This window comes from Pipistrellus kuhlii, unplaced genomic scaffold, assembly GCF_014108245.1.
Source record: "Pipistrellus kuhlii isolate mPipKuh1 unplaced genomic scaffold, mPipKuh1.p scaffold_m20_p_5, whole genome shotgun sequence".
In the NCBI taxonomy this organism is placed as follows: domain Eukaryota; kingdom Metazoa; phylum Chordata; class Mammalia; order Chiroptera; family Vespertilionidae; genus Pipistrellus; species Pipistrellus kuhlii.
Genome location: NW_023425551.1, coordinates 30,849,279 through 30,874,428, shown reverse-complemented (window position 1 = coordinate 30,874,428; position 25,150 = coordinate 30,849,279). Strand labels below are relative to the sequence as shown.

Sequence of the window (25,150 nt, the reverse complement as noted above, 5' to 3'; positions counted from 1 at the left end):
ACTGACTGAGCGAAACCGGTCTCGGCTGATAATCCATTATTACCAAGCCTTAACTTTGATATGTATATCTGCTATGCTAGAGGGCAAAATGTGTGAATAAAGCGCCCTAGGTGCAGAGATTCAAGGAGCTTAGTCACTAGAATTGTTTCCATCTGGCTCCCCCATGCCCTCCAAATTCATATTTCTTCTCTAGCCTCTTCATTCATTTATGCACAGCCCCGTTTCCAGATTCCTGAACTTGTAGATGTGGAAAACATCCCAGCATGAGAAGACAGTGGACATCATTCAAATGCGGGAAGCAAAAAATGTCAACCTAGAATTTTATATACAATAAAAATCTTTTTCAAAAAACAAAGGCAGACACACAAAAACTGAGTTAATTAACAATATCTGTACCATCATAACTAAAAATATTAAAAGGTTAAAGGACAATCTTTAGGAAGGAAGTAAATACCAGTGCAAGTAATGGAGAACACAAGAAATGGTAATTACATGGGTGCCAAGTACACAGGACATTTTATCATCCAAAAAAAACAACAAACAAACAAACAATTTTAAGCCCCATTCTTACCAAAAGTTCATTTTTCTATAGCAAAATTATTAAATCCAATCTTCTGGGCTTTATGATATACAGGGGAGTCTTCTCTCTTCTTAGTCTAAATTCTGGGATGTAATATATATAGACTATAACCTTGGCCAGAACATGGACCAAAAGTACCAAACTTCACATACTAATCATGTGGCTTGATACTAGATATTTATACAAAGTACTCTCTACAGAAGCCCAATTTTACTCTACATGCAATCTAAACTAAAAGGCAGTTCAAGCTTTTAGTTTTATAATAAATGTCAGTTTTATAACAAATGTCAGTTTCTTGGTGGAGATTAAGTGGATGATTTCTATTGATTTGTGGAAGATCTTTGCACATCACTCAACAGGCATATAAAGTCATCCCTCCAACTATCATTTCTAAGGCTCTGTTCTCCAGTGAAAGAGTAATTTAGTTACTACTTGCTGGTCTTGGGGAGCAACAGAAATTGAGTAGACACCCATCTTCAACCCAAGTTATAATGTAAATTCACCAGCATTAACTGTCAAAATCAAAAAACAAACACACACTTCAGTTCATTAAAAAGGACAAATCAATTCAATAAACATGTAGATTTATTTTCAATCAGTTTGGTACATGATAGATTGGTTTTGTAGTTTTTCATGAACTAAAATAGAAATTTCTAAATACAGCAGTGTCTGCCTGTACACAAATATTTTAAGATAAAATAAGGTATTTTGATAGAACTACACCTGCATAAAATAATCAGATGAAAAATCTGAAAAGGTTTCTATATACCTTCTGGATTAAAAAACCCAAAAATTATTAATGACTACAGAAACTAAATTGCTAAAGAAAGGAGGGGAAAAGGCTGTGAATTTGGTTGTAAGAGCTCTTCTTGCAAAATCTAGTTTCAAGTGATATGATTTTGTTGAGAGAGTAGTATTCAAAAGCCAATTTCACAAAAACTGCTGTTGTGTTGACATTAATGTGTGCCAAGGTATTCATATCTAGGTAAATATCTGTAGCCAATTTTTGCCACTTTGGAAGAATGGAAATTCTGCATACTTTCAAATAAATTTTGTATCTTACAGTACTCACTAAAAACTAAGCCATGGCACCATAATACAATTTTTGTGAGGTACCTAGAATATTACTAATGAAAACAAAATTGTGAGGTAAACCTACCTTTTCCCAAAAACCTTTGAAGCCAGAGATTTTAAACAATTAAGGCACTTGAAAACATTAGGTGTACGTACAAATGTGCAAGTAAAACAAACTTTAGCTGTACCAGTAACTAAGAAATTAAAGTAAATCTTCATTAAGAATCTTTAACCTAACTATTTAAATGTAAGGAATTTTGGCTTATGAAATGGACCTAAGCAACTTGTCATTTCCTACCATAAAATATTGAAAACCAAGGGCTAAACTCAGCCACTATAGGCTAAAGAAACTAAAACTTTAATGACCTAAAAAAGCAAAATCTCATTTTAACCTAATTTAAGCCTCTGAACTAATCCAATGTGTCAAAGGCAGGAGGAAGACTTATCCCTCTAAAACAAGCAAACAAAAACCTAGTGCTAAGAAAACAAAAGAAAGAAAAGTGTGCATGCTTACTATACTATAGGAATCGAAACTGAGAAGTATGGAGAAGAGGAAGGAAAAAAGAAAGCTCAATCTGTTTATCGAAGGCAATCATTAAAAATCTACAGTAACCTGATCAACCAAAAATCCTTGAGTTTCTTAAATTACAATGGTCACATTTGCCATCTCAAAACTTAAAATAAAATGAAAACAAACAAAAAAACAACTTAAAATGATTGTCTCATTTAAAGAGTTAGTAAATGATTCTAAAATAACTGATTATTTCCTTCTTGCCTCATGAAAGAAATTATGTTTCAAGATGGCTTGGTGAAAATCCTTTTGTGATACAACAGTGTTAGAATACTTTTTTTAAGTACAAAGAAAAATATATCAATTTTAGGCTCTATATTTTTAACAGCCACAAAGAAATACATTGGAGGTTCACTATAAGACTTTCAACTTTGTATAACATTCTTCAGCTTAATTTACTCAGGTCTAAACTAAAGTAGGCTAAGTTTTCAAATATTAGCAGTATGGTATCTAAACACAGTTTACTACTGCTCCCATCAACAGTTACATCCTCAGATCGACCTTTTACCTTCCTGAATGGGAATAAATCACAAACATTTTAAGTTACAGTCTACCTTTCAGTCTGTCTTTTAAGGCACTGTTCTTCATTTTCTCAATAATATAAGGTGCTTTACTACTATTAACAATAACCTGCTATACACTTAATGGTTGTATCCTTTCTATTCATTTGTTTAAATCTGGAATGTAAATCCCTATGTGGCAATCTTATTTCTAATGTAGAAAAAATAACTGATCAAGCACAAAATTTTACGCTGATAGTTTTCAATATGGATATTAAACTTCAAAGTTATTCCATTTTTAAAATGATAGCCAAAACGCCACCTGATTGATGCTCATTTGGCACATTCTTCTCAATTCTGGTCACTAAACTACATCCTGAGTTAGGATAAGACAATGCAGCTTTCAGGCTTAAAAATGACTAAATTTCACTGCCAAGATTCATGAGGTTGTCTGCGCAGGACAATGTTTTCCATCACTTACAGAGTTACATTTGGCATGTCAAGAAAAGAGAACATAATCCCACAGCAGCAGCCATTTAAAATAAAAGAAGACAGCCACAAGGATTCATGCAGAATATTTTAAATATTCCTGTTGAGCAAAATGATTTAACTGATTTTTCTTCAAGCACGATGCTCCAAAATATCCTATATGCATCCTTTGAAAATTTAAAGATCCTGGAATAGCGTCTTCCATGTAGGACATCTTGAAAGGTAATATTTTGGTTTCATTGAGTTACACGCCAGTCCTTGTTAATCTAATGGGTCTGTTTACAGAGTGTGGTAGTTTCGTTCTTTTGATTTGCAGAATTTATAGAGAAAGAAAATTACAGCCTGTACACCTAAGACAAGGACAATTCCTCCAATGAAACTGGCTGCATCAAAGGTAGACTTTCGCGTAGGTTGTGAAGTTGGACTTAAAGTTGTGTTAGTTGAACCTGTTAAATAAGATAGAAGAAATAACGATTAAGACTCATAAGCCTCTTCATAATTTCAAGACCTACCCGAATTTCTCTTTTACAATGTGTTAAATTCTATAATGTATTTTCTCTTAAGTCATTTTTTAAAAAAATGTTTTATTGATTTTTTACAGAGAGGAAGGCTGAGGGATAGAGTTAGAAACATCGATGAAAGAGAAACATGGATCAGCTGACTCCTGCACACCCCTCACTGGGGATGTGCCCACAACCAAGGTACATGCCCTTGACGGGAATCGAACCTGGGACCTTTCAGTCCATAGGCCGACGCTCTATCCACTGAGCCAAACCGGTTTCAGCTTGAGACAAGACTTTACATCTAGAACTTATATCTAATTGAGGAAAACATTTATCATTCCTCCTTCGTTCCATCTGGTGATTATCAAGTGGTTAGTGCATCTATACAACTTCAAATATGAAAATGACAGAAAAAGATTCTTCTGATATATAAATTATGTCCTGAAACATGTGATGCACTTTTAAAATTCGGAATTGTTTGCCTGGCCTATGTGGTTTTGTTTGAGTGTCAACCTATGAACCAGCTCGTCACGAATTTGATTCCTGATCCGGGCACACATGCCTGGGTTGCTGGCTTGGTTCCCAGTAGAGTACATACAGGAGGCAGTTGATCAATTATTCTCTCCATTGATATTTCTTTCTTTCTCCCTCCCTCTCTCTCTCTCTCTCTCTCTCTCTCTCTCTCTCTCCCCCCCCCCCCTGAAATCAATAAAAATATGTATTTTCAAAAAATTTGCAATTTCTTTAGACTAGTATACCTAATTGTTATAAATATTAATGTTTTAAAAATTCACATAACTTTTTTAAAATATATATTTTTATTGATTTCAGCAAGGAAGGGAGTAGGAGAGACAGAAACATCAATAATGAGAGTGAGAATCACTGATCAGCTGCCTCTTGCATGCCCCACCACTGGGGATCAAGCTTGCAAGCTGGGCATGTGCCCTGACCAGGAATCAAACTGTGACTTTCTAGTTGATAGGTCGAAGCTCAGTCTCAGAGCCATGCCAGCTGAGCCTCAAATAACTTAATTTTACTAAATATATAAGGTAAATTTAAAATTTTGGTTATAATTTTTCAAATTACAGAAATAATCTTAAGTATCTGCAATTTATTATTCTACTAGAAGCCTGGTGCACGAATCTTTGCACTGGTGGGCTCCCTCGGCCTGGCCTGCACCATCTCACAATCTGGGACCCCTCGGGGGATGTTGGAGCCTGGTGTACGGATTTGGCCCAATCCCTAGGCCAGGGACCCCACCAATGCACAAATCCATGCACCAGGCCTCTAGTATGCATATAAGATCTTTGGTTAATCTCTTCCTGCCTTCCTCCCTGCCCCCTCCCCATGGAGATGCATCAGTTTGTTTCATGTTCCCATGCCTGTGCGTTGAGTGTCTGTCCCTTGGGTCCGTGCACATCGTAGCTACTGGTCTAACGATCACTTAGGCTTTTATATATATAGATAAGCAAATGTATCTTATTATATTAAAGTATCTGAAATCTTATTTTGCATATTTTACAATGAGAAAATTATTAACAAGTCATGAGGAAAAAAAGGCACAAAATTTTAATTCCTTTTCAAGGAGTAAAATTTTTCAAATGGAGCACCACTCACTGAATAGAAAGCAATTTCATATTTAAAATAAATTCTACTTTTTTCTTAAATATGAAATAAATATTGATTCTGGTGGCTGTATATAATAAGTTAGCCAGCTTGAAAATTAATTACAACTGTTCTGTATTTCTTCTTGTGAAGACAGAATAGCTTCATTGAAACTGAAATAAAGGTAGCATAAGAATGAAGCGAAAGGAAGCGAAAGGAAGCGAAAGGAAGCGAAAGGAAGGGAAGGAAGGGAAGGAAGCGAAGGAAGCGAAGGAAGCGAAGGAAGCGAAGGAAGGAAGGAAGGAAGGAAGGAAGGAAGGAAGGAAGAGAAAGAAAGAAGCCAAGCCGAAACCGGTTTGGCTTAGTGGATAGAGCGTCAGCCTGCGGACTGAAAGGTCCCGGGTTCGATTCTGGTCAAGGGCATGTACCTAGGTTGCGAGCACATCCCCAGTAGGGGGTGTGCAAGAGGCAGCTAACCAATGACTCTCTCTCATCGATGTTTCTAACTCTCTTATCTCTCTCCCTTCCTCTCTGTAAAAAATTAATACACACACACACACACACACACACACACACCCCGTATTTTTCGGACCATAAGACGCACTTTTTCCCCCCCAGAAGTGGGGGGGAAAAGTCCCTGCGTCTTATGGTCCAAATATAGCCTACACATATACTTTAAAAAAAAAAGTTTTTTTACTTGCCCGGCTCTGTGTGGTCTCTGTGTGCTTGCCCGGCTCTAAAATGGTTCTAAATGCTGCTGTTTACTTTACAGTAGGGGTGTCGAACTCAATCAGAGAAGGGGCCAAAATCTAAAATCCAGCCTAAATCGCGAGCCGAATGGTTTACTGAACAGTCATAAACTGTCATTGTGATGGAAACGCAGCGGAGTGCAGTGATGACAGCGCGGTGTGGGCCACATTGCAAGGCCTGGCGGGACGGATTTGGCCCGCGGGCCTTGTGTTTGACACATGTGCTTTACAGGGTTGATTACATGTGTTTATGACTGTGATGTTGGGTTTTAATGCACATAAAATATTTTAGGACACTATTTGTTTCAGAATCTTTTTTTCTTCATTTCCTTCTCTAAAAACTGGTGCGTCTTATGGTCCGAAAAATACGGGTGTGTGTGTGTGTGTGTGTGTGTGTGTGTGTGTGTGTGTGTAATATATATATGTGTGTGTGTGTATTAAAAAAAAAAAAAAAAAAAAAAAAAAAAAAAAAAAAAAGAATGAAGCCAAAAAAATAATCTATTAAGTTGTACTAAATGGGTTTTGGAAAAATATTAATTCTAGCATGTCATGCCAACTGTGATTACACATTAAAAAACTAGGATTCTCAGCAAATCTATCATTGATTTAACAGCCTACTATGTTGTCCTCTATAAGAAATGAGTTTCAGTTCATACCATTCATGAATAAAACTAGAAAACGACAGCAGAAAGAGTAAAAGGCAATAAGTATACATACATCCCATTTCACTGTTAGTTTAAAAAACCTTAATTACCTGGCGTAGCAGTTGTAGTAGAAACGGAAGGCATAGTTGTGGTTTTAGCTGGAATGTAAACAAAATATATTAGAAACTTATATTTCTAAACTTCCTAGTTATCTAGCATCTACCTTTTTAAAGTTATGCCACCAACTTCAACATGCTTTCAATTTTTTAGAGAATGTAGGCCAAATTTCAGCTAATGGTTCACAAACATCTACACATCCAGAATACTAGCTTTTAAATGTATTTTAACACATTGAGATCTCATAAAATTATATCCACTGTTAACATGTATATATAAAATTTATGTATACAACTGGATCAAGTTTGCAAGAAAACACACAGAGGGCAAAAATTAGTGTTTAGGTGAATGAACTAGCAGTTCTTTATAAATAATATTGTTTCTAAGACAAAAACTAACTTCACAAATCAAGGTAAAAAAAACAAGTGCAACTCAGTATTTCTTATGTGGGGATCAAGGTTTGCTTATCTGCTTCATTTCAGGAGGGGAATGGCAAACTTTTCTTAAAGGGGCCGAAAGTAAATATTTTAGGCTTTACGCACTGTGTGGTGCAAAAGCAGCCAAAGACAATGAATGAATGGGCATGGTTGTACTTCAATAAAACTTTATTTATAAGAGCAGGTGCCCTGAGGCCATAGCTCCCCCAATTTAGATTAGAAGAGCCCAAGGAAAGCTCTAGTCTACAAACTACATGAGTTCAAATAATTATCTGATGATATCTCTAAAGAAATGTACATTCATGGGAAAAATTAGATTGAATGTAACATTTTAGGAACTAAAGCACAATATTAAAAGACTTCTGTTAGTGTTGATACTGATGGATACTAACAAATATGTTAACGCTGATGATATTTTCATACACATGTGTATTCTTTTTCTCTCAGCACCGTCCACATTTTACCCACCCCCTGCTCTTGGTTGGACAGTTTGGTCACCTTTCACTTCTCCATGCTATGAAAATCTTACAGTGAAATATTTGATCTCATCTTTAATAAGACTGATTCCTATACAGAATTCCCAGATTAGAAGGCATGATTATTTGAAGACATAATACTTTCAAAGTTTTTGTTGCTTATACATTCTGTGTAACTGTAAAAAAATGTACTTTACAATTTAAACATATTAGCAAATTCTTTTTTAATCTTAAAACACTATTACTAATTTTGTCTAAACATTTACACACTTTTGCTTTTGACCAAAGTATTACATTAACAAAAATTTCAAAATTAGGCATTACTTAGTGAATATATCTCCATTGTTCTAGTGTATGTTCCTTTCATTAAAAACAAACAAACATAATTCATAAATTATAAGTTGTTACTGGTGATAGAAAATACAGTAAAAGAAATTTAAGCAATCCCATCACTCTGAGAAGCATGGTATTTTCCTACCAGCCATTTTTCTAGGCATGTGTGTAATAAATAAATAAGTTATACTTAATACAGTTTGTTTTTCACTGAATATATTATGAATATTTTCCATTATACTTCTGGCATAATTTAGTCACTTTATTGTAAGATGTTATTTATAAACATATTTATAATTATACTGTTTGTACTGGCAGAAGACTATTATCAATAACCCGACTGAACACTTTTCTACATAAATTAGATTTTCTTTGCATCAACAGTCCCTTAATTTCTAACTTGCTCTCTTCAGCAGTAGCCATTGAAAAAGATGGTATAAAAGTTTTTTTTCCTCAATCATTTATTTGCCACTCAATGAGTACATTTTCTGTAAGCACACATCAGGACTCATGGGGAAGAAATTAAAAGTGGACCCACATGCCGAAATCAGTTTGGCTTAGTAGATAGAGCATTGGTCTGCGGACTGAGGGGTCCCAGGTTCAATTCCAGTCAAGGGCATGTGCATTGGTTGCAGGCACATCCCCAGTGGGGGGGGGGGTGCAGGAGGCAGCTAGTTGAATGTTTCTCTCTAATCGATGTTTCTGGCTTTCTAACCCTCTTTCTTCCTCTCTGTGAAAAATCAATAAACTATTTTAAAAAATAAAAAAATAAAAAATAAAAGTGGACCCACAATGATTTGGGGGGAATAATTTCCTCCTCTCTCCTTCTGTTCACATTCCAACTTCTGGAAATCAGTTTTCTCTCAACATCTATTTTCATCAACCTTTAATTCAGATTCAATGAATGTGAAACACCAAAGCTATGTGTTACTGTCACAAATAGTACACATTAATATAATTACTGTGATCAAGACTAAATATGTCTACTAATTTTTTAAGTTATACTAACAAATTTTAGGTTTTTACTAAAATGTTATCAAGAGAGCTTAAAAATCCTAAAAGAAGGAAAGAGAAAAATGTCAATTTTCTTGTATTACCTGTAGAATTGGTTGGCAACGGAGAGATGGTGGGCACTATTTAAAAAACAAACATATTAAGTCAAAACTTTCTAAAATATCACAACCTACAACATTATTTCCTAACCTGCAGTAATTCGAGTACCACTTTACTATTTTTATATTTTAGTACCTCCTGTGAAGGAAGACTGACAGTTGCTCTCACACAGAACAACACTCCCCCCTTCTTTAAAAAAGGAGCAGCAATTTTTAGTGACACTTCCCTCCCCACAGCAGACATTTCTCAATCTCTCCTACAGCTAGGTAGCCATGTGTAACTTCTAAGAAGCATATGTAAAGCAGATATGGGCTTCTCTTTCCCTTCCTCTTCCTGCTGGCAGAATAACCAATTATATGGCCGAAACATGAGAACTCACCTTGTAGAGTAAGGTCAAAGCCATTTTGAGGAATGACAACAAAAGCCTAAGAGTCTGGGTCCCTATTGGTTGTAAGAGCTGCTCCTGTAACCCTCTGGCTGCACTTGAACCAGACTTCCTTTACACGGAAGCAAAATAAACCTATTTCTCAAACCACTGTAAATTGATAAATATTCAAATAAGCAGAATTACTTCTTGTTGTTGTTTTTAATGTCTCTTAAAATGTTTTATTTAATCTTGTTTCAAAGCAGTATAAATCGTATCTGATATAGTTATTAGTTTTTCTCCTAACACATTTAAATAACTATTAACTTTTGTTCATTTACTATCGAAACCATGTTACTACACTCTACATTGGGTGTAACGGTTCTCATACTAATCAAATTATTAGTTACAAAGTTCAAGTTGAGATGGGGAGATGGAAAAGCTCCTACCAAAATTAAGTAAAGGTAGTCTTTCAAGGTTATTGAGACACTTCAGAAATATCTTACTTAATTTAATTATTACCTATGCACCAAATTAGAAATTTGACTTTCCTATTAATTTATAGTCTTACTAGAAAAACCCACTGTTCCAACAGGAATTTTAACTATTTCCTGAGCAAAGAGTAAAGGTTAAAGAGTAATCAAGTTCCTCAAATTAAAGTACAAAAAGTGAATGAATCTAGAGAAGATTCACTTAAACTATACTGGACACAGCATAAACTATACTGGACATTATGACATTCACCAGTTCCATAATCAAGAAAGTGCCAGAGCCCTAGCTGGTTTGGCTCGGTGGATAAGAGCATCGGCCTGCGGACTGAGGAGTCCCGGATTCGATTCTGACCAAGGGCACATGCTTGGGTTGCAGGCTCAATCCCCAGTAGGGGGTGTGCAGAAGGCAGCTGATCAATGATTCTCTCTCATCATTGATGTTTCTATCTCTCTATCTCTCTCCCTTCCTCTCTGAAATCAATAATATATATATATATGTAGTGCCAGAACAAGACTGCCCAGGCCTGTAAAACCCAAATAGAGGGTCTAAATTGCAGTGAGTTTCTGGAAGAGTGAAAATAATAATAATGAAGGAGGCATCTGTACATACAGCATTCCATAGTATACCCAAATCACTAAACCAACGTTCAAACATTGTCCTTTTAGCAATTAATACAAATGCTATTCATAGTGAAATTTCTAATAAGATTAGAACTATGGAAATGCTTCAAACCAAATACTGAAATAGGCTTCCTGAAGTAATGATCTTCCTCACTCTAGCAGCCAATGTGAATACTTACCAGAACAGAAATTTGTACTATTCACCACCTCGCAACCAGTAACTGTTGAATTATGTGAGCAGTAGCTTTTACCTATAGAAGAGAGAAAAAAAAGAAAAAAACAACCCACATAAACAAGGTAAACAGCACCAATCACTCACTTTTATCATCTCTAAGTTTGTTATTCAGCTTCAGAATAGCTTCCCCAAATCAAACTCGAACTCAAGTCCATCCACAGACCAACAAAATACTGTTGCTCTTTTTCCCACTGTTTTAGCAATATAATACAGGCCCTCCCCAAATATTATCCTCCCAAAATCCACATGAACATACTGAACAGATAAACTTAGATCTTGGGATTGTGTTGTCAATAACTAGTGTACAAGGAAGGCTGCTAGAACCCACAAGAGGGGTGAGTCAGTAGGGAGAAGTGGTCAGGAGCCAATAAAGGCTTAGTAAACAGGGGAGGTACCCCAAAGGCAGCAGGAAGTCCTCTGTTCCAGACCTCTGGTTAGTCTTCTACACTTTCTAAAACCAATTCCTGGATAGGAGACTTACAGCAAGAGTAAGGAGTGCTTTCCACAACATATCCTACAAAAAGACATTCAATCTCCAAAACCTGCCAACTCTGCCATACATTCGGGGTAGGGATACACTTTTAAATTCCATTTTATGACTTAAAAAAAGTGACTCTTAAACAAGAGTAAACTTAACCTCTGATTGAGTAATGCCCTAATTTTAAGTCTCTTAAACTTTGTTAGTGATATAATGTTAAATTTTTCAGTGAAGACTAAAGAAGCTTAACAGGTAGCTTTGACTTTTTCTTTATATATATAAAAAAATTGCTAGATTGGTAAGAAAAAAATGCAAGCACCATACATTAAGAAAACAATAATTTATGTTGTAATCCCATGGTTCTAACAAAAACCTAACTGGCATTTCAAAGTATCTCCATCTAATTCTTTATCCCTCAAATTACAGCTAACTTTAAAACTTAACAAAAGCACAGGAAAGAATCAATTCTTCCCTCCTCATTCTTCTCCTTTATCTTAAGTTTGTAAGGTCTCTCTACAATTTACCTAGCAGAACACAATGACAATAAATTTCTCAAACTTTTTTCTAGGGAAGTTTTCAGGAGAAAATTTCACAGCTAATTTCATTGTATCCTACACAAAAGTCTATAATCTCTCTTCCTTTAAAACTTGAGCCTTAATTACCAAGTCTAAGGAATTAAGTGGGAAAAGAGGTGGTGGGAGACAAGAAGAGATTTTAGAGGAAAGTGTTAAGCAATTGGCACTGTAAAGGAAAGTATTTAATTTGCAAAAAAATAGTGTACACTATGGTAAACAGTCTATGTAACTTCTGAATGTTCAAGAATATTCTGTAGTATATTTTAAAATGTTACAACAAAAGTTTTGTGTTCTCACAAATAAAACAATCCAAAAGTTTCTTACCTTCTTTACATTCCATCCAAAAACAGGTAGTGTTAGCAATATCACTGCTAGCATTAATACAGGAAGCACAGCTGTTGTGGTTATCACAGATTTCTGTGGTGAGGAAGAATGCATGAAATCAATTAATTGGCAACTGATTTTGAATTTGTATTACTTATCTTTTTTAAAACAGTAAGCACTATATACAGTACCACACTTACTAACTCAGAGGAATGGTAAACAGATAAAAGGTTAACAAACTAGGATGGTATTCAAACATTAAAAAGGGTAAATCCTGTTATACACTACAACATCGGTGATCCCTGAAGACATTATGGGTAAGTAAAATTAGCAAGTTACAGAGGGACTGATACTGCATGATTCCACTTACACAAAGTATCTAAAATAGTCAAATTCAGAAGCAGAAAGTAGAATGGTGGTTGGCCAGAAGGGGGGAGGGAGGGGGGTTGAATATAAAGTTCCATGCAAGATAAAAAATTCTACAAATATTCTGTATACCACTGTGCTTATAGTCAATACTGTACAGTGCCCTTAAAAATTGGTTCAGAGGGCAGATCTCATGTGACTGTTTTTAATGACAAGCAAAAAACTTTATAAACTGGGTTTACTAAGACATTCCAATGATTTTAAATGACCTATGAAGCCAGAGTTTACTCAATAAAAAGGGGGGGGAAACACAAGTTAGTGGGAACACTCAGTAGTACTTCATGGTACCTATTTAAACATTCCTTTACATGGCAACACTTTCAGACACCCAGGATTTTTTGATGCATTTTAAAGCATCCTTAAAATATAAAAATATTGGAAAAAAGACTATTATAAGGCCAACAATTCAGACAGGGAAATTACTGCCCCAAAACAGGAGACATTAAAATTTTTAACAGTAATAAAGATGTATTACAAGTTGAACCCAAGATTTGATGACACCCATTCTGAAAAACCTCAGAGATTTGTAATTCATAAATGATCCGCTCTTTCTATGATCCTCCGTAACTGGAGGATAAGAGACAGCATATTTGGAGGGAGCTGCATTCATATATATATGTAATATAGAAAGTTAGCAAGTTTTTTTTTTCAATAATTTAAGCCAAATGGCCCAGAAACCAGACTTCAAAGAAGACTAATTACAATTCAATGTCTGAACAAACAAATGGACAACAGAATTGGACTCCATCCATTTCCTAGAAGCTAGATGCCTCCAAAACAGCATTCTCCTTTGCTCTCTCTGCACCTCAAAAAGCAACCCCGTACAGCACAGAAAGTGTTGCATTTCACCATCAGTACTACCAGAGGCTGGGACACATAGATTATGTGTGTGTGTGTGGGGACACACACACACACACACACACACACACACACACACACACACGGGTCTCAAAGCAGAATTTTTTTAGAGGTTTCTTTACAGGTGAAAAATGCTACTTGTTTAAAATCTTTTGTGCTGGATGATGTTTGGGTAGCACAGTGATTGTTATTTACAAAGAACTAAACTTGCTACCTTTCATGACTGCAGCCTATCCAACTAGTACTTACAGGAGAAACAAATGATCTCCTTTGCACTCATTGAAATCACACAAAGGCAATTAACTTCATATTCGTAAGCTTCTCTTTAAAAATCAAAAAACACAACAAAACTACAATTCTGAGAGAACACTGCCAAATAATCAGGAGACAAAAGCATATTTTGCCCTATCCCCTTAAAAATAGTGGGGTTAGAACTTGTACTGTAATTTACTGTCATTGAAAAAGAATTCTTAATGTTTTTATTGAGTTAAGAGAGAAAGGAAGGGTGAGGGAAACATCTATCTGTTGCCTTCAGTGTGCCCTCTACTGGGGTTTGGGCCCCAACCAGGACATGTGCCCTGGCTGGGAATCGAACTGGTGACCTTTCTGTGCACAGGGAGGAAGGAAGCTCAACCATTTGAGCCACGCCAACCGGATCTAAACATTTTTAAATGTTACATCTTTCTGACTCTAACAAACTATATTAAGTTCATTATATATTTTGTTAAGCTTTTATGAAATACAAAAACTAGGAAAGTCATTGTAAAATATGATCAACCTGGAAAAAAAAAAAAAAAAAAGATAAAAACCAGCCCGGCTGGTGTGGCTCAAAGGTTGAGCGACGACCAAAGGAGCAGTAGGTCACCCAGTTCAGCTCCCAGTCACGCCCGGGTTGCAGGCTTGCTCCCCAAAAGGGGGCACAACAGCAAGAGGCGGGCAGCCGATGGACGTGATATTATTTCTCATGGATGTTTCTCTCTCTCTTCCTATCTCTAAAAATCAGCTTTTAAAAGGCATTTAAAAAAACAGCAGTTCTTGGGTCAAAATGCCAGTGAGTTAGTTATCTTACCCCCAAACCAATCACACTAGATTGCAGGTTTTATATACCCAGAGTTTCTCCACCTTATCTCAAATTTCATCTTCCCTTCTCTTTTTTTCTATCTATTGTCAACATTGCCAATTCCTTCTTTCAGATCCTGTGTACGCCTCAGCCCGTGGACTGCAGAGCTTAACAAAAGGTGTGTTCTTGTTCACTGGGTTCTAGAAAATCGGCGGACCTGGTTCCGATCCCAACTTCACAATTTCCTAAACACACGGTCGTCCCGGCAAAGTTCCTCTCTATTCTCGGTTTCCTGACCGATCTTCTAGGTCAGCCTGAGCGACATACGCCAAGTACCGGGCACACGACTGGGTCCTTTCCGACGTTCCCACACCACAGGATGGGGTGTCATACTTCGCATAAAATACTCAAACCTTAAGATAAACCCCAAACCTATCCGCAAGAAGATCTTAAGTCTGAGACGCCGGAGAAAGTTCACGTCTTCAGTTTCCCTTTCCCTCGGTCGGTCGCCCACTTCCGGAGAAGCCGCGGGGCGGAGAGAGGACCTGGACCCACGGCTCGCCCCGGGGAAGGGAGCTCGGTCTCAGCGCCCCGGAATCCACCCCACAGCCGCCGCCACGGAAGGAAGCCACGTCCCCTGTCCGGAGCTTACGCCAGGCTTGGAGGCGTTTTGTGTAAAACACCGCGGATGAGACACCGGTCAGAAACGGAGTTAGGGCCCGACCGCCCCTTCCCAACGGGCGCGTCCCCCCCAGCCCGGCCGCCGGTCCCCCGGCCGCGGACGGACCGCCATGTTGCAGGAGCGCGGACCGCCCCGATCGCCCCGGCCCCGCGCGCACCGCCGGCAGGAGAGCAGCGGGGCCGCGCGGGAGGGCGAGCGAGCGTCGGAAGCCGAGGAGACCGTCACCCACCTGGTACGTGAGTGGGGAGCGGCGCGACGGTCGGCGGCGGCGGCGGCGGCGGCGTCGTGGCCGTGTGGTTGGGGGGCGCCGAAGTCGTGTTCAGGGTCAGGATGATGCTGTAAGTCGTGTTCTCATCCGCGTTCAGCACACAGAGCGCGGCCAGGCAGGCGGCAGCCCAGAGCAGGCGGGAGAGTCCCGACATCGCGACCTCCGCGCTGGGGTGGCGGCGACAGCTGCGGCGCAAGACGCTCCCCGGGACCCTGTGTCTCGCGCGGCGCCGGCTCTCAGACTCCGCTCCCCCGCGGGAGCGCGCGGGGGTCACGTGCGGGAGGCACCAGGGGGCGGGGGCGGGGACGGGCGATACCAAGTGGAATCCTCAGAGAGGGGGAAGAGACATCGTGAAGAAACCGAGGGAGGCTGTCCCTCAAAGAGACTATACTATTAGTATACCGAAAACACTGGGAAGTCGGAGGAAACTATTCTATGTGCCCTAAAATTGCCAAACAGGGCGCAAATGGGCTTTTTCTGTTACTGCAGTAAGAAAATCTCCCCCTAATGTGGATGGAACAATCTACATGACGTGGCGCACGGCGTCCTCCGGAGCGACCGGCGGCGAGGCCGTAATCCCGCGGCCTCACGTGACGTCAGGGCCCCGCCTCGCGACCCGAGTCCCGCCGGGGCGGAAGTGGGTTCGTTGCTGAGCGCTGAGAGCCTTTGCAAGAATTAAGTCTGTGCTGTGCTTCCGCGTTCCCAGGGTCTTGCAAATTTATACTTAGTAGGACCCGTGCTTTTTACATAGGAAACCGACCTTCTCGTAAGTCATGGGGCTCCCAGGGGAAATGGAGGCCGAGCGGTGATGGGGTTTCTGCTCCGGCGCCCGCATAGGGTGCGCCGTTGAAACACCAAAGCACGGTCTCCAGCCTTCCAGCCAGAGCCGCCCACCGTCTCCCGTTCACGCTCCCCAACCTGATTTTCTCAAATTTCTTGCTATTCCAGTCCAGCGGTAGCAGCAGCCAGTCGATGGCCATCGACATTGTCCAAAAGTCGAAGACGATCTGAGTGGGGAATCCATCCGATGCGTTCCCACCCCCCACTTGAACGGTGAGTAAACAGATTCGTAAAAGCCACCTGACCAAAACGCTGTTTTTGCGTCGGGGTTTGATTTCGAAATACCTGTCACTGCTAGGGCTTTTTAGTAATGGTGAGCGCCATCTGATGCCCAGTCTCACAGAAACATCCAGTGCAGCCATGCTTATACCAAGGATTAAAAAAAAAAAAAAAAAAAAAAAAAAAAGGATTGTAAAAGCTAAGTATTTAATGTCGTCCGTTTTCAGCTTTTTGTTTTTACCATGTAATCTTAGTTATGCACATCTACTCTAATAAAATAACACACAAGCAATGGTTACTTTTGTGAGGTCAGTTTTGTTTTGAAAGCACCAAAAAAAAAAGAAAAAGAGGACTGCATAGCACCGTTAAACAAAACCTTCTAGGCCAAAAGTTGTCCTGAAAGGATTTGTTGTCCTGGGACGTGCAGTTGGAACCATTAGCAGCAGAGCTTGATGGGGAAGATATGTCCACTGTCTTGGGATTGATGGGAGCTCTTTTATAGAATGAGTTTGGAGCAGAAAGATAAAAGTTGTTTTGGTTTTTTAAATATATTTTTATTGATTTTTTTTTTTTTTTTTTTTTTTTTTTTTTTTTTTACAGAGAGGAAGGGAGAGGGATAGAGAGTTAGAAACATCGATGAGAGAGAAGTATCGATCAGCTGCCTTCCGCACACAGCCTATTGGGGATGTGCCCACAACCAAGGTATATGCCCTTGACCAGAATCAAACCTGGGACCTTTCAGTCCCCAGGCCAACGTTCTATCCACTGAGCCAAACCGGCTGGGGCAATAAAAGTTATTTTTTAAAGAATTTACATTGGCTATAGATAAGAGGGGGGCAGGAAAAGGTGAAGTGAGAAAATACCAGGACAGGTAAATGGTCCATAAGGAAGAAGTATTTGAAAGTTCATGTGTAAGCAAGATGCCAACTGGAAGTGGATTCAAAGTTTCAACATACATTCAAGAATGTGAGCAGTCTATTGTGGGATCTGGCTAATTGATTAATTTCCCATGTCCCTTCTACCCTTAAGGCTGGTGTCATTTAATTTACAACTTACCATTTTCCTCTTGTGCGCACTTTATCTTTTCTGGCCTAGATTTGAAAGCTTTTATGACTCCCTAGGTTTTAATCATTGGAGTCCTTCTGTAGCCTGATGACTATGGACATACACTGTAAAGACTATACTAGTTGGAGATTTGCTCAGATATTAATAAGAAACTGACAATTTTTGACTGATCCAACCTATGAGAGTGCAGCCAAGTAAAATAAATGAGGTCCCATCATCAGCCTTCAGTGAAAAGTCTGCTCTTCTCTTCTCTCCGGATACCTCTCACATAGTATTTATTTAGCTTTTGACTGATACTCACACCAAATGAAAGCACTAGTCAACTTTTTTTTAATAGGTTAAAAATATAATAAAAGTTCTGTTTTCTTCTCATACCCCAGTGGGTTATTTTGTTTATGCCCTGTGGAGGCCATTGTTTTACAATTTATCATTTAGGTGTTCCACTCTAGTCCTCAGATTTTTGGGGACATTTTACTTTCTTGTTTTAAGACTAGAAACACATCATTTTATTTTATTTTCACATGGCACCTGTTGAGCTAGATCAAGGAAGACGTCCAAAGTCATGTTCACAATTCCAGAGCAAGGGCTGGCGTCTATACAGTTTTAACAACATGCACTAAACTTTGTGTACTATTTAAATGTTTTAACCAAACTAGAGAAGGATAATAAAGATTAGTAGTGAGCTAAAACTGTGTATTCATATTATGAATATTAACACCATGATTAAGATTGAAAATATATTATGGAGCTCTCATTAGGAGTCACTTCACTTTGTGCACTTTGATAACTGTTCCAGGGTTTCAGAGGGGAGGATTACATTTTAGAGCAGTTGTTGTCAACCTTGGCTGAACATAAGAACTATGTGGGGAGTTTTGAAAAGTACTGATGTCTGGGTACTGATTTAATTAGCTTGGATTATTGCCTGGGTATTTAAGAGCTCCTAGGTGTTTCTAATCCACAGCTTAGGCTGAAAGCTATTGCTCTCTACTCTGCTTCTCAAAGTGTGGTTCACAAATATCATTTATACCACCTACAAATTTCTTAGAAATGCAAAAATCTCAGCCTCACCTCAGTCCTCCTGAGTCAAAATCTGCATGTTAACGAGATCCATATGTACAATACATGTGTACACACCTGTGAAAGTTTAAGGCTGCCTTACACTATCACTGTGGAGAACTAGTAGTAGTATAATTCTACCTCCTAAATTGCTACATTTCTTAATATTGAATAGTCTATAGCACATGTGTCAAACACAAGGCCCGCGGGCCAAATCCGTCCCGCCAGGCCTTGCAATGTGGCCCGCACCGCGCTGTCATCACTGCACTCCGCTGCGTTTCCATCACAATGACAGTTTATGACTGTTCAGTAAACCATTCGGCCCGCGATTTAGGCTGGATTTTAGATTTTGGCCCCTTCTCTGATTGAGTTCGACACCCCTAGTCTATAGTATTACATCAGGCAAGACATGTGTAAAGTTTTTGAGTCTTTGGTTTTTTGTTTGTTTTGGAAAAGTAAAGTCAGGGTATGAGCAGCACAAGACTCCTGGATGAGCAGAAGTCACGGAGCCCAGCCTAGGCTCTCTCTAGGCTGGCCCTCAAATTGCATTTATTTTTATTTCTATTCCATTTCAAGCCCGGGGTCTGCTGGAGCTTGTTCCATGCTCTCTCTTAGTCCTGTAGGAAACAGAAGAAAGCCCTCTTTCTAACTCACTTCTAACTCACTTCTAAGGTCAAGCTGAGCTACACCCCAGGAGCTTCCTGGTAACCTGCATTTAGTTACTGCTTCCCCTGTGCCCAGGCAGCCAGTGTGCTCCTCCCAATCCTGTCTCATGGACTTTCACCCAGAACACACCCAGGTGGACATTCTGGTTATTAAAATATTCAAGTCATTCTGTATTGGCTGATAAAGAGCACTGTCCTTGGAGCCCATGTCCCAGTCCCTTCTCTGAGCCCCAGACTGCCACGCTGCCTCTCCAGCTCTGGAGGGCTCGCCTCCTACCCAGCCAGGAGCAGCAGTCTCTGTCCGGGCCTCCAGTCTCTGTCGCTTCTAAGTGATCCATGTTTTCATAACTCCCTGCTGCTTTAATAAAAACCAGAGTTTCTTATCTCATCATCTTCCCTCATTCTTTCTTTTCTCTTGTCACACTTAAGTGCTTGACTTTTATCTTTCTTCCACATACCAGCATGCCAGTCTCTCATACATCTATGTCTTCAATATATCCCAGTGGTTCTTAACGTCTGGTCTCCAGACCAGTAGCATCAGCAGCACCTGGAACCTGTTAAAAATGCACATTTTTCTGCCCAGTTTTGATCCACTGAATCAGAAACTGGGATAAGACCCAGGAATCTGTGTTTTGAGAGGCTCAAGCATTTCCGGTACACACCTAAGAAAAAGAACCTACGATTTACATTTTCAAAGCCCCCTATCAAATACCAAACTTTGTAATTTATGTTGTACATGTTACTGTTGAGTTTACAACAAATATTTTATGTGTTATATAAAACTTATTTGAGACGTAGACAGAATAAATTTGCCAGTTTTAAGTTGTGATTCCATTTGGGGAAGGGGAGTGAATAGTATAATCAATATAGTACTACTTGAAAAAATGAGTTTCCATACAGGAGAGATTATCACCGGGTATAATAGAGAGCAATTTTAATTTTGAGGATAGATTAACTCAGTCAGTTGAAAATTAACATGGTGTTAATGAGAATGACTAATACTGAACATTAACAGGGACTTGGTGTTTCTCTGTCAGTGGCAGCTAGATTGGTTTTTGTGGGTTGATATTCTAGAAAAGAAACTACTTTTTATTCAGTATCTGTTGTGTCAAGCATCATGAGAAATATCTTCACATATTATCTCAACCCACAGACATTGTGAGATAGAAGTTCCTTCATTTTACTAATGAAATGGAAGCCCCAAAGCAAATAACAGTAGTTATTGATTTTATAAACATACACAGAATCACTAAAGTGTTAGAGCCAGAAGGAAGCCAACACTTCTTACTTCTCTGTTCCTTTTACAAATGAGGAAAGTGAAAGGTAAAGTGATTTGACCACCCATTGCTAGATAGCTGGGACTAAAACCCTCCTTATTTAAAATACATATAAACAGTATGGGGTTCTGAGGTTACCACACTACTCATTCATTAACAAATACTGGCACTGTTGTAGTTGGGGCAAAAAATTATTTAGATAGAATATTAAATGTCTGTCTTAGATCTCCCAAAAAAGAAAAATGTCCAGATACCACACTCCCCTTATTAAACGGCTTAGTGTAAGTTACAATCTGTGTACTTGACTCTGCCACATCAGCCATTAGGGCAAGGTCATATAACTAACATTTTAAATATTCATTAAAATGCCTTTGCCCCTATTTGTACATAGGCTTGGAAAAATTCTAGAATAATTTCTGCTTAATCAGTCTTTCAATTTGGTTAAACCAAAGTCTTATATTTGCAGTTAATCGGGGTAAGCTTTGAGTCCTTTGTAACAGTCAGTTTCTCCAAACATGTTTAAACATTCAGATCATTCTAATACATGTTATATTCTGATCCAGAAGTTTTTTTCTGTGTGTACCTTTAAGTGGGGATAATAAGGACCACTGCCTATACAGATCAGTAAAGCTTCTAGACAGCCTGAAAGTGGGTAGCAGCAACAGAGGGGCTCTGAATGTGCCATCCTAGAGAAAGTTTGCAGCATTTACATTGCAGCTACACTGAAATATAAAGGGAGCTCAATCAGTTTCTTACGTCCAGCAGAAGTCCAGTTCTTTCACACAAAATACTTAATGTCTTACTATATGGGTTCATTGCCAGTAAGGATTATTGTTTGTTATTACATGATGGATGCTTTTGTTTTAACCAGGATCTCTGCAAAGCATCCGTTTCATTCATCCAGTGCCTCACTGGCTGGTGGGAGTCCCTTTGCCAAGTCCCCAGTGTGACCACAGGAACCCATCCACAGGCCCAGAGAGAGGATCTGGAGGCTACACTCAAACAGCCTGAATTTGCAGCGTGGCGGAACGAAACTCGGACTAGAAGAAGGGGAGACAGCTCCTCCTCAGTGATTCCCAAATCTGGCTGTTAATCAGAGTCATTGAGGAGCCTTTTAAAAATATAAGTTCCCGACCAGAGGCCAAGGGGCAGCCAGCACCATGTTCGGCTCCAGCCGAGGTGGCGTGCGCGGGGGACAGGACCAGTTCAGCTGGGAGGATGTGAAGACCGACAAGCAGAGGGAGAACTACCTGGGCAACTCGCTGATGGCCCCAGTGGGCCGCTGGCAGAAGGGCCGCGACCTCACCTGGTACGCCAAGGGCCGGGCGGAGGGCGCGGGGATGAGCCGCGAGCAGGAGCTGGCGGCCGTGAGGCAGGCGGAGCAGGAGGCGCTCATGGCGGCGCTGGGCTACAAGAACGTGCGGAAGCAGCCCACTGGCCTGAGCAAGGAGGACTTTGTGGAGATCTGCAAGCGTGAAGGTGGTGACCCGGAGGAGAAGGGGGTGGACCGGCTCCTGGGCCTGGGGAGCTCCAGCGGTTCCGCAGGCCGAGTGGCCTTGTCCCGAGAAGACAAGGAGGCGGCCAAGCTGGGGCTGCCGGTGTTCACGCACCACGGCGTGGACAGCAGCCGGCCCGGGGCCTCCCCCGCCAGGAAGAAGCCCAGGCAAGAGGAGAAGGTGGAGCAAGGTACCCAGGGTCACAAGAAGAGCAAGAAAGAGAAGAAGAAAAAGAAGAAGCACAAGAAAGAGAAGAAGAGAGAGAAGGAGCACAGAACCTCACTGTCCTCGGCTCCGACCAGGGCCCACCATCGCAAGCACAATTCCAACTCCTCTCCCAAGAAGAGGAGAAGGCATGACAGTGACTGAGGTCCAGCCTCCAGGACCCTGCCCATCCCAGGCAGGCCCCGTCCTCAGTGAAGCCTTTGAGCATGTGCCCTGCCAAGCCCAGGCAACCGTAGGACAGGCTAGTGGGGGCCCTATTAGACCCCTGTCAGCAGACAAGGTGTCCAGGTGAGGCCTTACCCCCAGATGGTCCCAGGCCCACCAGAGAAGACACACCTGTCCAGGAGGTCCACCTGCCTCAAGCTCCAAGTACTGCTACTTCTGTTTTTCCTTGTGTTGACTCACCCTTTGTACTTAAGTAATCTTATTTTAAGCTGAAAATAAAAAATACAAGTTTCTGAAGGTTATACACTGGTAATTTATCGAGCACTTACAGTATAACAGTTCCTATTATAGGTCCTGTATACGATTGATTCCTTGAATCCTCACTTTATGTGGTCGATACTACTGTTTTGAGATGAGGAAATAGAGGTACAGTGGAGTTCTTGCCTAAGCATTTGCAGCTAGGGAATGACAAAGCTAGGACTCAAACCCAGGCTATCTGTCTCTAAAACACATGTCCTTAAACTGGACTGCTGCTAGGTCAGTTGAGAATGTGACAGATAGTATACTTTTTCCTTATTTCAGATGTTAGTCTAAAACTTTTTATGTTGCAGAGCTGGTTTTGTGTGTGTGTGTGTGTGTGTGTGTGTGTGTGTGTGTTAATATTTTTCATTTCAGAGGAAGAAATGAGAAACAGCAATGATGTGAGAACCATTGATTGGCTGCCTCCTGCATGCCCTTCACCGGATCAAGCCTGCAACCTGGGCATGGGCATGCACCTTGACCAGGAATTGAACCCTTACCTTGTAGTTCATTGGTCAATGCTAACCACTTGGTCACACCAGCCGGGCTGAGCCATTTTCAGGAGTTTGGGATGGTGGTGGGCAATAGGGTAACTATAAAGGGGTAGCCCCAGGGAGGTCTCTGTGGCACTGGAAAAGGGCTGTGTCTTGATTGTGGTGTCAGTCATATGAATCTACACATGATAAAATTGACAGTACATATACCAATGTCAGTTGCCTATTTTGGTACTGTACTACAGTTGTATAAGATATGCACATCGGGGAAACTGCATGATCGGCACACAAGACTACTATTTTTATAACTTCCTGTGTCTATCTTTTTTATTTATTTTTTGTTTTTTTATTTTTAGTATATGCCTACCTTTGGCAAGTGCCAAGTCAATTAGGCCTGACTCTATAAGATTGACTCAAAGAGATTTCATGTTTTTGTGTTTTTTATATATATATATATTTTAATTGATTTCAGAAAGGGAAAGAGAGAAACATCAATGATGCGAGGATAATGAGAGGATCATTGATTGGCTGCCTCTTTCCTACACATCCCACATTGGGGATCCAGCCTGTGCCCTGGACTGGAATTGAACCCAAGACCCTTCAGTCCGCAGGCTGACGCTCTTTTCACTGAGCCAAACCAGCCAGGGCCAAAGAGACTTCATGTTTGAAAACAAATCTAAAGGCAAGAAAAGCATCATGGCTTTAAGCACGGCAGGAGTGGAGTGATGGTTGTGGTGGTAACAGCCAAGCAGGATCACCACTAACAAGCATGTCACCGACTATAAAGAGAGGGCTGAAACCATTACTTATATCTTACAGTGATTCCCAAGTGACTAGTGCCCAGCATTTAAGAAAGAACCTCTGGGGAGAGAGCTAAATGCACAGAATCCCTGTCTCACACATCGAGACTCTGGAGTAGGGCAAGGACAGGGTCCAGCAGTCTTGTTGAAAAAGTTTCCCAAACACGGGTTTGAAAATCTCAGATTAAGCACTGCTGATAAAGCTGTATCCCCAATAACATTTCAGGAGTCAACCACCATGGGGACTGAAACCCAAGCCCTTGGAATGGCTCAGAGATAAGCATACTATTCATGTCTTATAAAAACATTCAACAATAGCTTTTTTTGAATGCTATGTATAACAATGAAATGTAACGATTATTTTTTTTCTCTAGTCTCTCTTGGTTATTTACTAAGTTTCTCCTGGCAGATAATGTAGTTACAAAAACCAATTACAAATACTTTAGGATTTGACCTGGCTGGTATGGCTCAATTGGTTGAGCCATGTCCATGCACTGAGAAATTCCCCAGTAGGGGGTGTGCAGGAGGCAGCCAATCAAAGATTCTTGTATATGTCTCTTTCTACCTCTCCCTTTCTCTCAAATAAATAAAAAACTTATTTCAAAAAAATATTTTAATATTCAAGGGCCACTCATTAGGTACTGCTATAAAATTAAGAATGGCTTTGGCTACAAGTAACAAAATATACAACCAACATAAACAGGGCTCTATTTTTCTCACAGAAGAAGTCCAGAGATAAGTAGTTTGGGGTATCAAGAGTTGTGGCTGACATATCTGCAGTTTTCTTTCTTTTATGACTCTAGCCTCTGCATTGAAGACTGATGAAGGGCAAGGGTCAGGACCACTAGCATTCTATTCCTGGCCAAAATGGTATCCCATGACCACTCCTGGTAGTAAAGGAGGCTGGGAAATGGAGTTTTGTGCTTTTATAGTCTATATGGCAGAGGCAAGAAAGGAAAAAAGAAATAATACTGG

General features: G+C 40.1%; 2 protein-coding genes across 5 annotated transcripts; one reads left to right on the top strand and one right to left on the bottom strand.

Annotated features, from left to right (window-relative positions):
- Positions 1–1,147: 1,147 nt before the first annotated feature.
- Positions 1,148–15,851, bottom strand: CD164 (CD164 molecule). Of its 2 annotated transcripts, none has more exons than XM_045573066.1 (6): positions 15,535–15,851; positions 12,280–12,372; positions 10,847–10,918; positions 9,176–9,211; positions 6,826–6,873; positions 1,148–3,660 (listed from the first exon to the last, which is right to left on the bottom strand). In XM_045573066.1, exons 1-6 carry the CDS (start codon positions 15,725–15,727, stop codon positions 3,494–3,496), a joined length of 609 nt encoding a protein of 202 aa, XP_045429022.1. In that variant the 5' UTR covers positions 15,728–15,851; the 3' UTR covers positions 1,148–3,493. The 2 variants fall into 2 exon arrangements, with proteins under 2 accessions (XP_045429022.1, XP_036270499.1); XM_036414606.2 differs by having other exon boundaries at positions 10,847–10,921; positions 15,535–15,849.
- Positions 15,852–15,995: 144 nt separating this feature from the next.
- Positions 15,996–22,883, top strand: CUNH1orf35 (chromosome unknown C1orf35 homolog). Of its 3 annotated transcripts, none has more exons than XM_045573065.1 (3): positions 15,996–16,339; positions 16,527–16,626; positions 21,567–22,883. In XM_045573065.1, the coding sequence occupies exon 3, from the start codon at positions 21,856–21,858 to the stop codon at positions 22,558–22,560; it is 705 nt and encodes a 234-aa protein (XP_045429021.1). In that variant the 5' UTR covers positions 15,996–16,339; positions 16,527–16,626; positions 21,567–21,855; the 3' UTR covers positions 22,561–22,883. The 3 variants fall into 3 exon arrangements, with proteins under 3 accessions (XP_045429021.1, XP_045429020.1, XP_036270498.1); XM_045573064.1 differs by having other exon boundaries at positions 16,522–16,626; XM_036414605.2 differs by lacking the exons at positions 15,996–16,339; positions 16,527–16,626 and adding an exon at positions 17,492–17,598.
- The last annotated feature ends 2,267 nt before the right edge of the window (positions 22,884–25,150 follow it).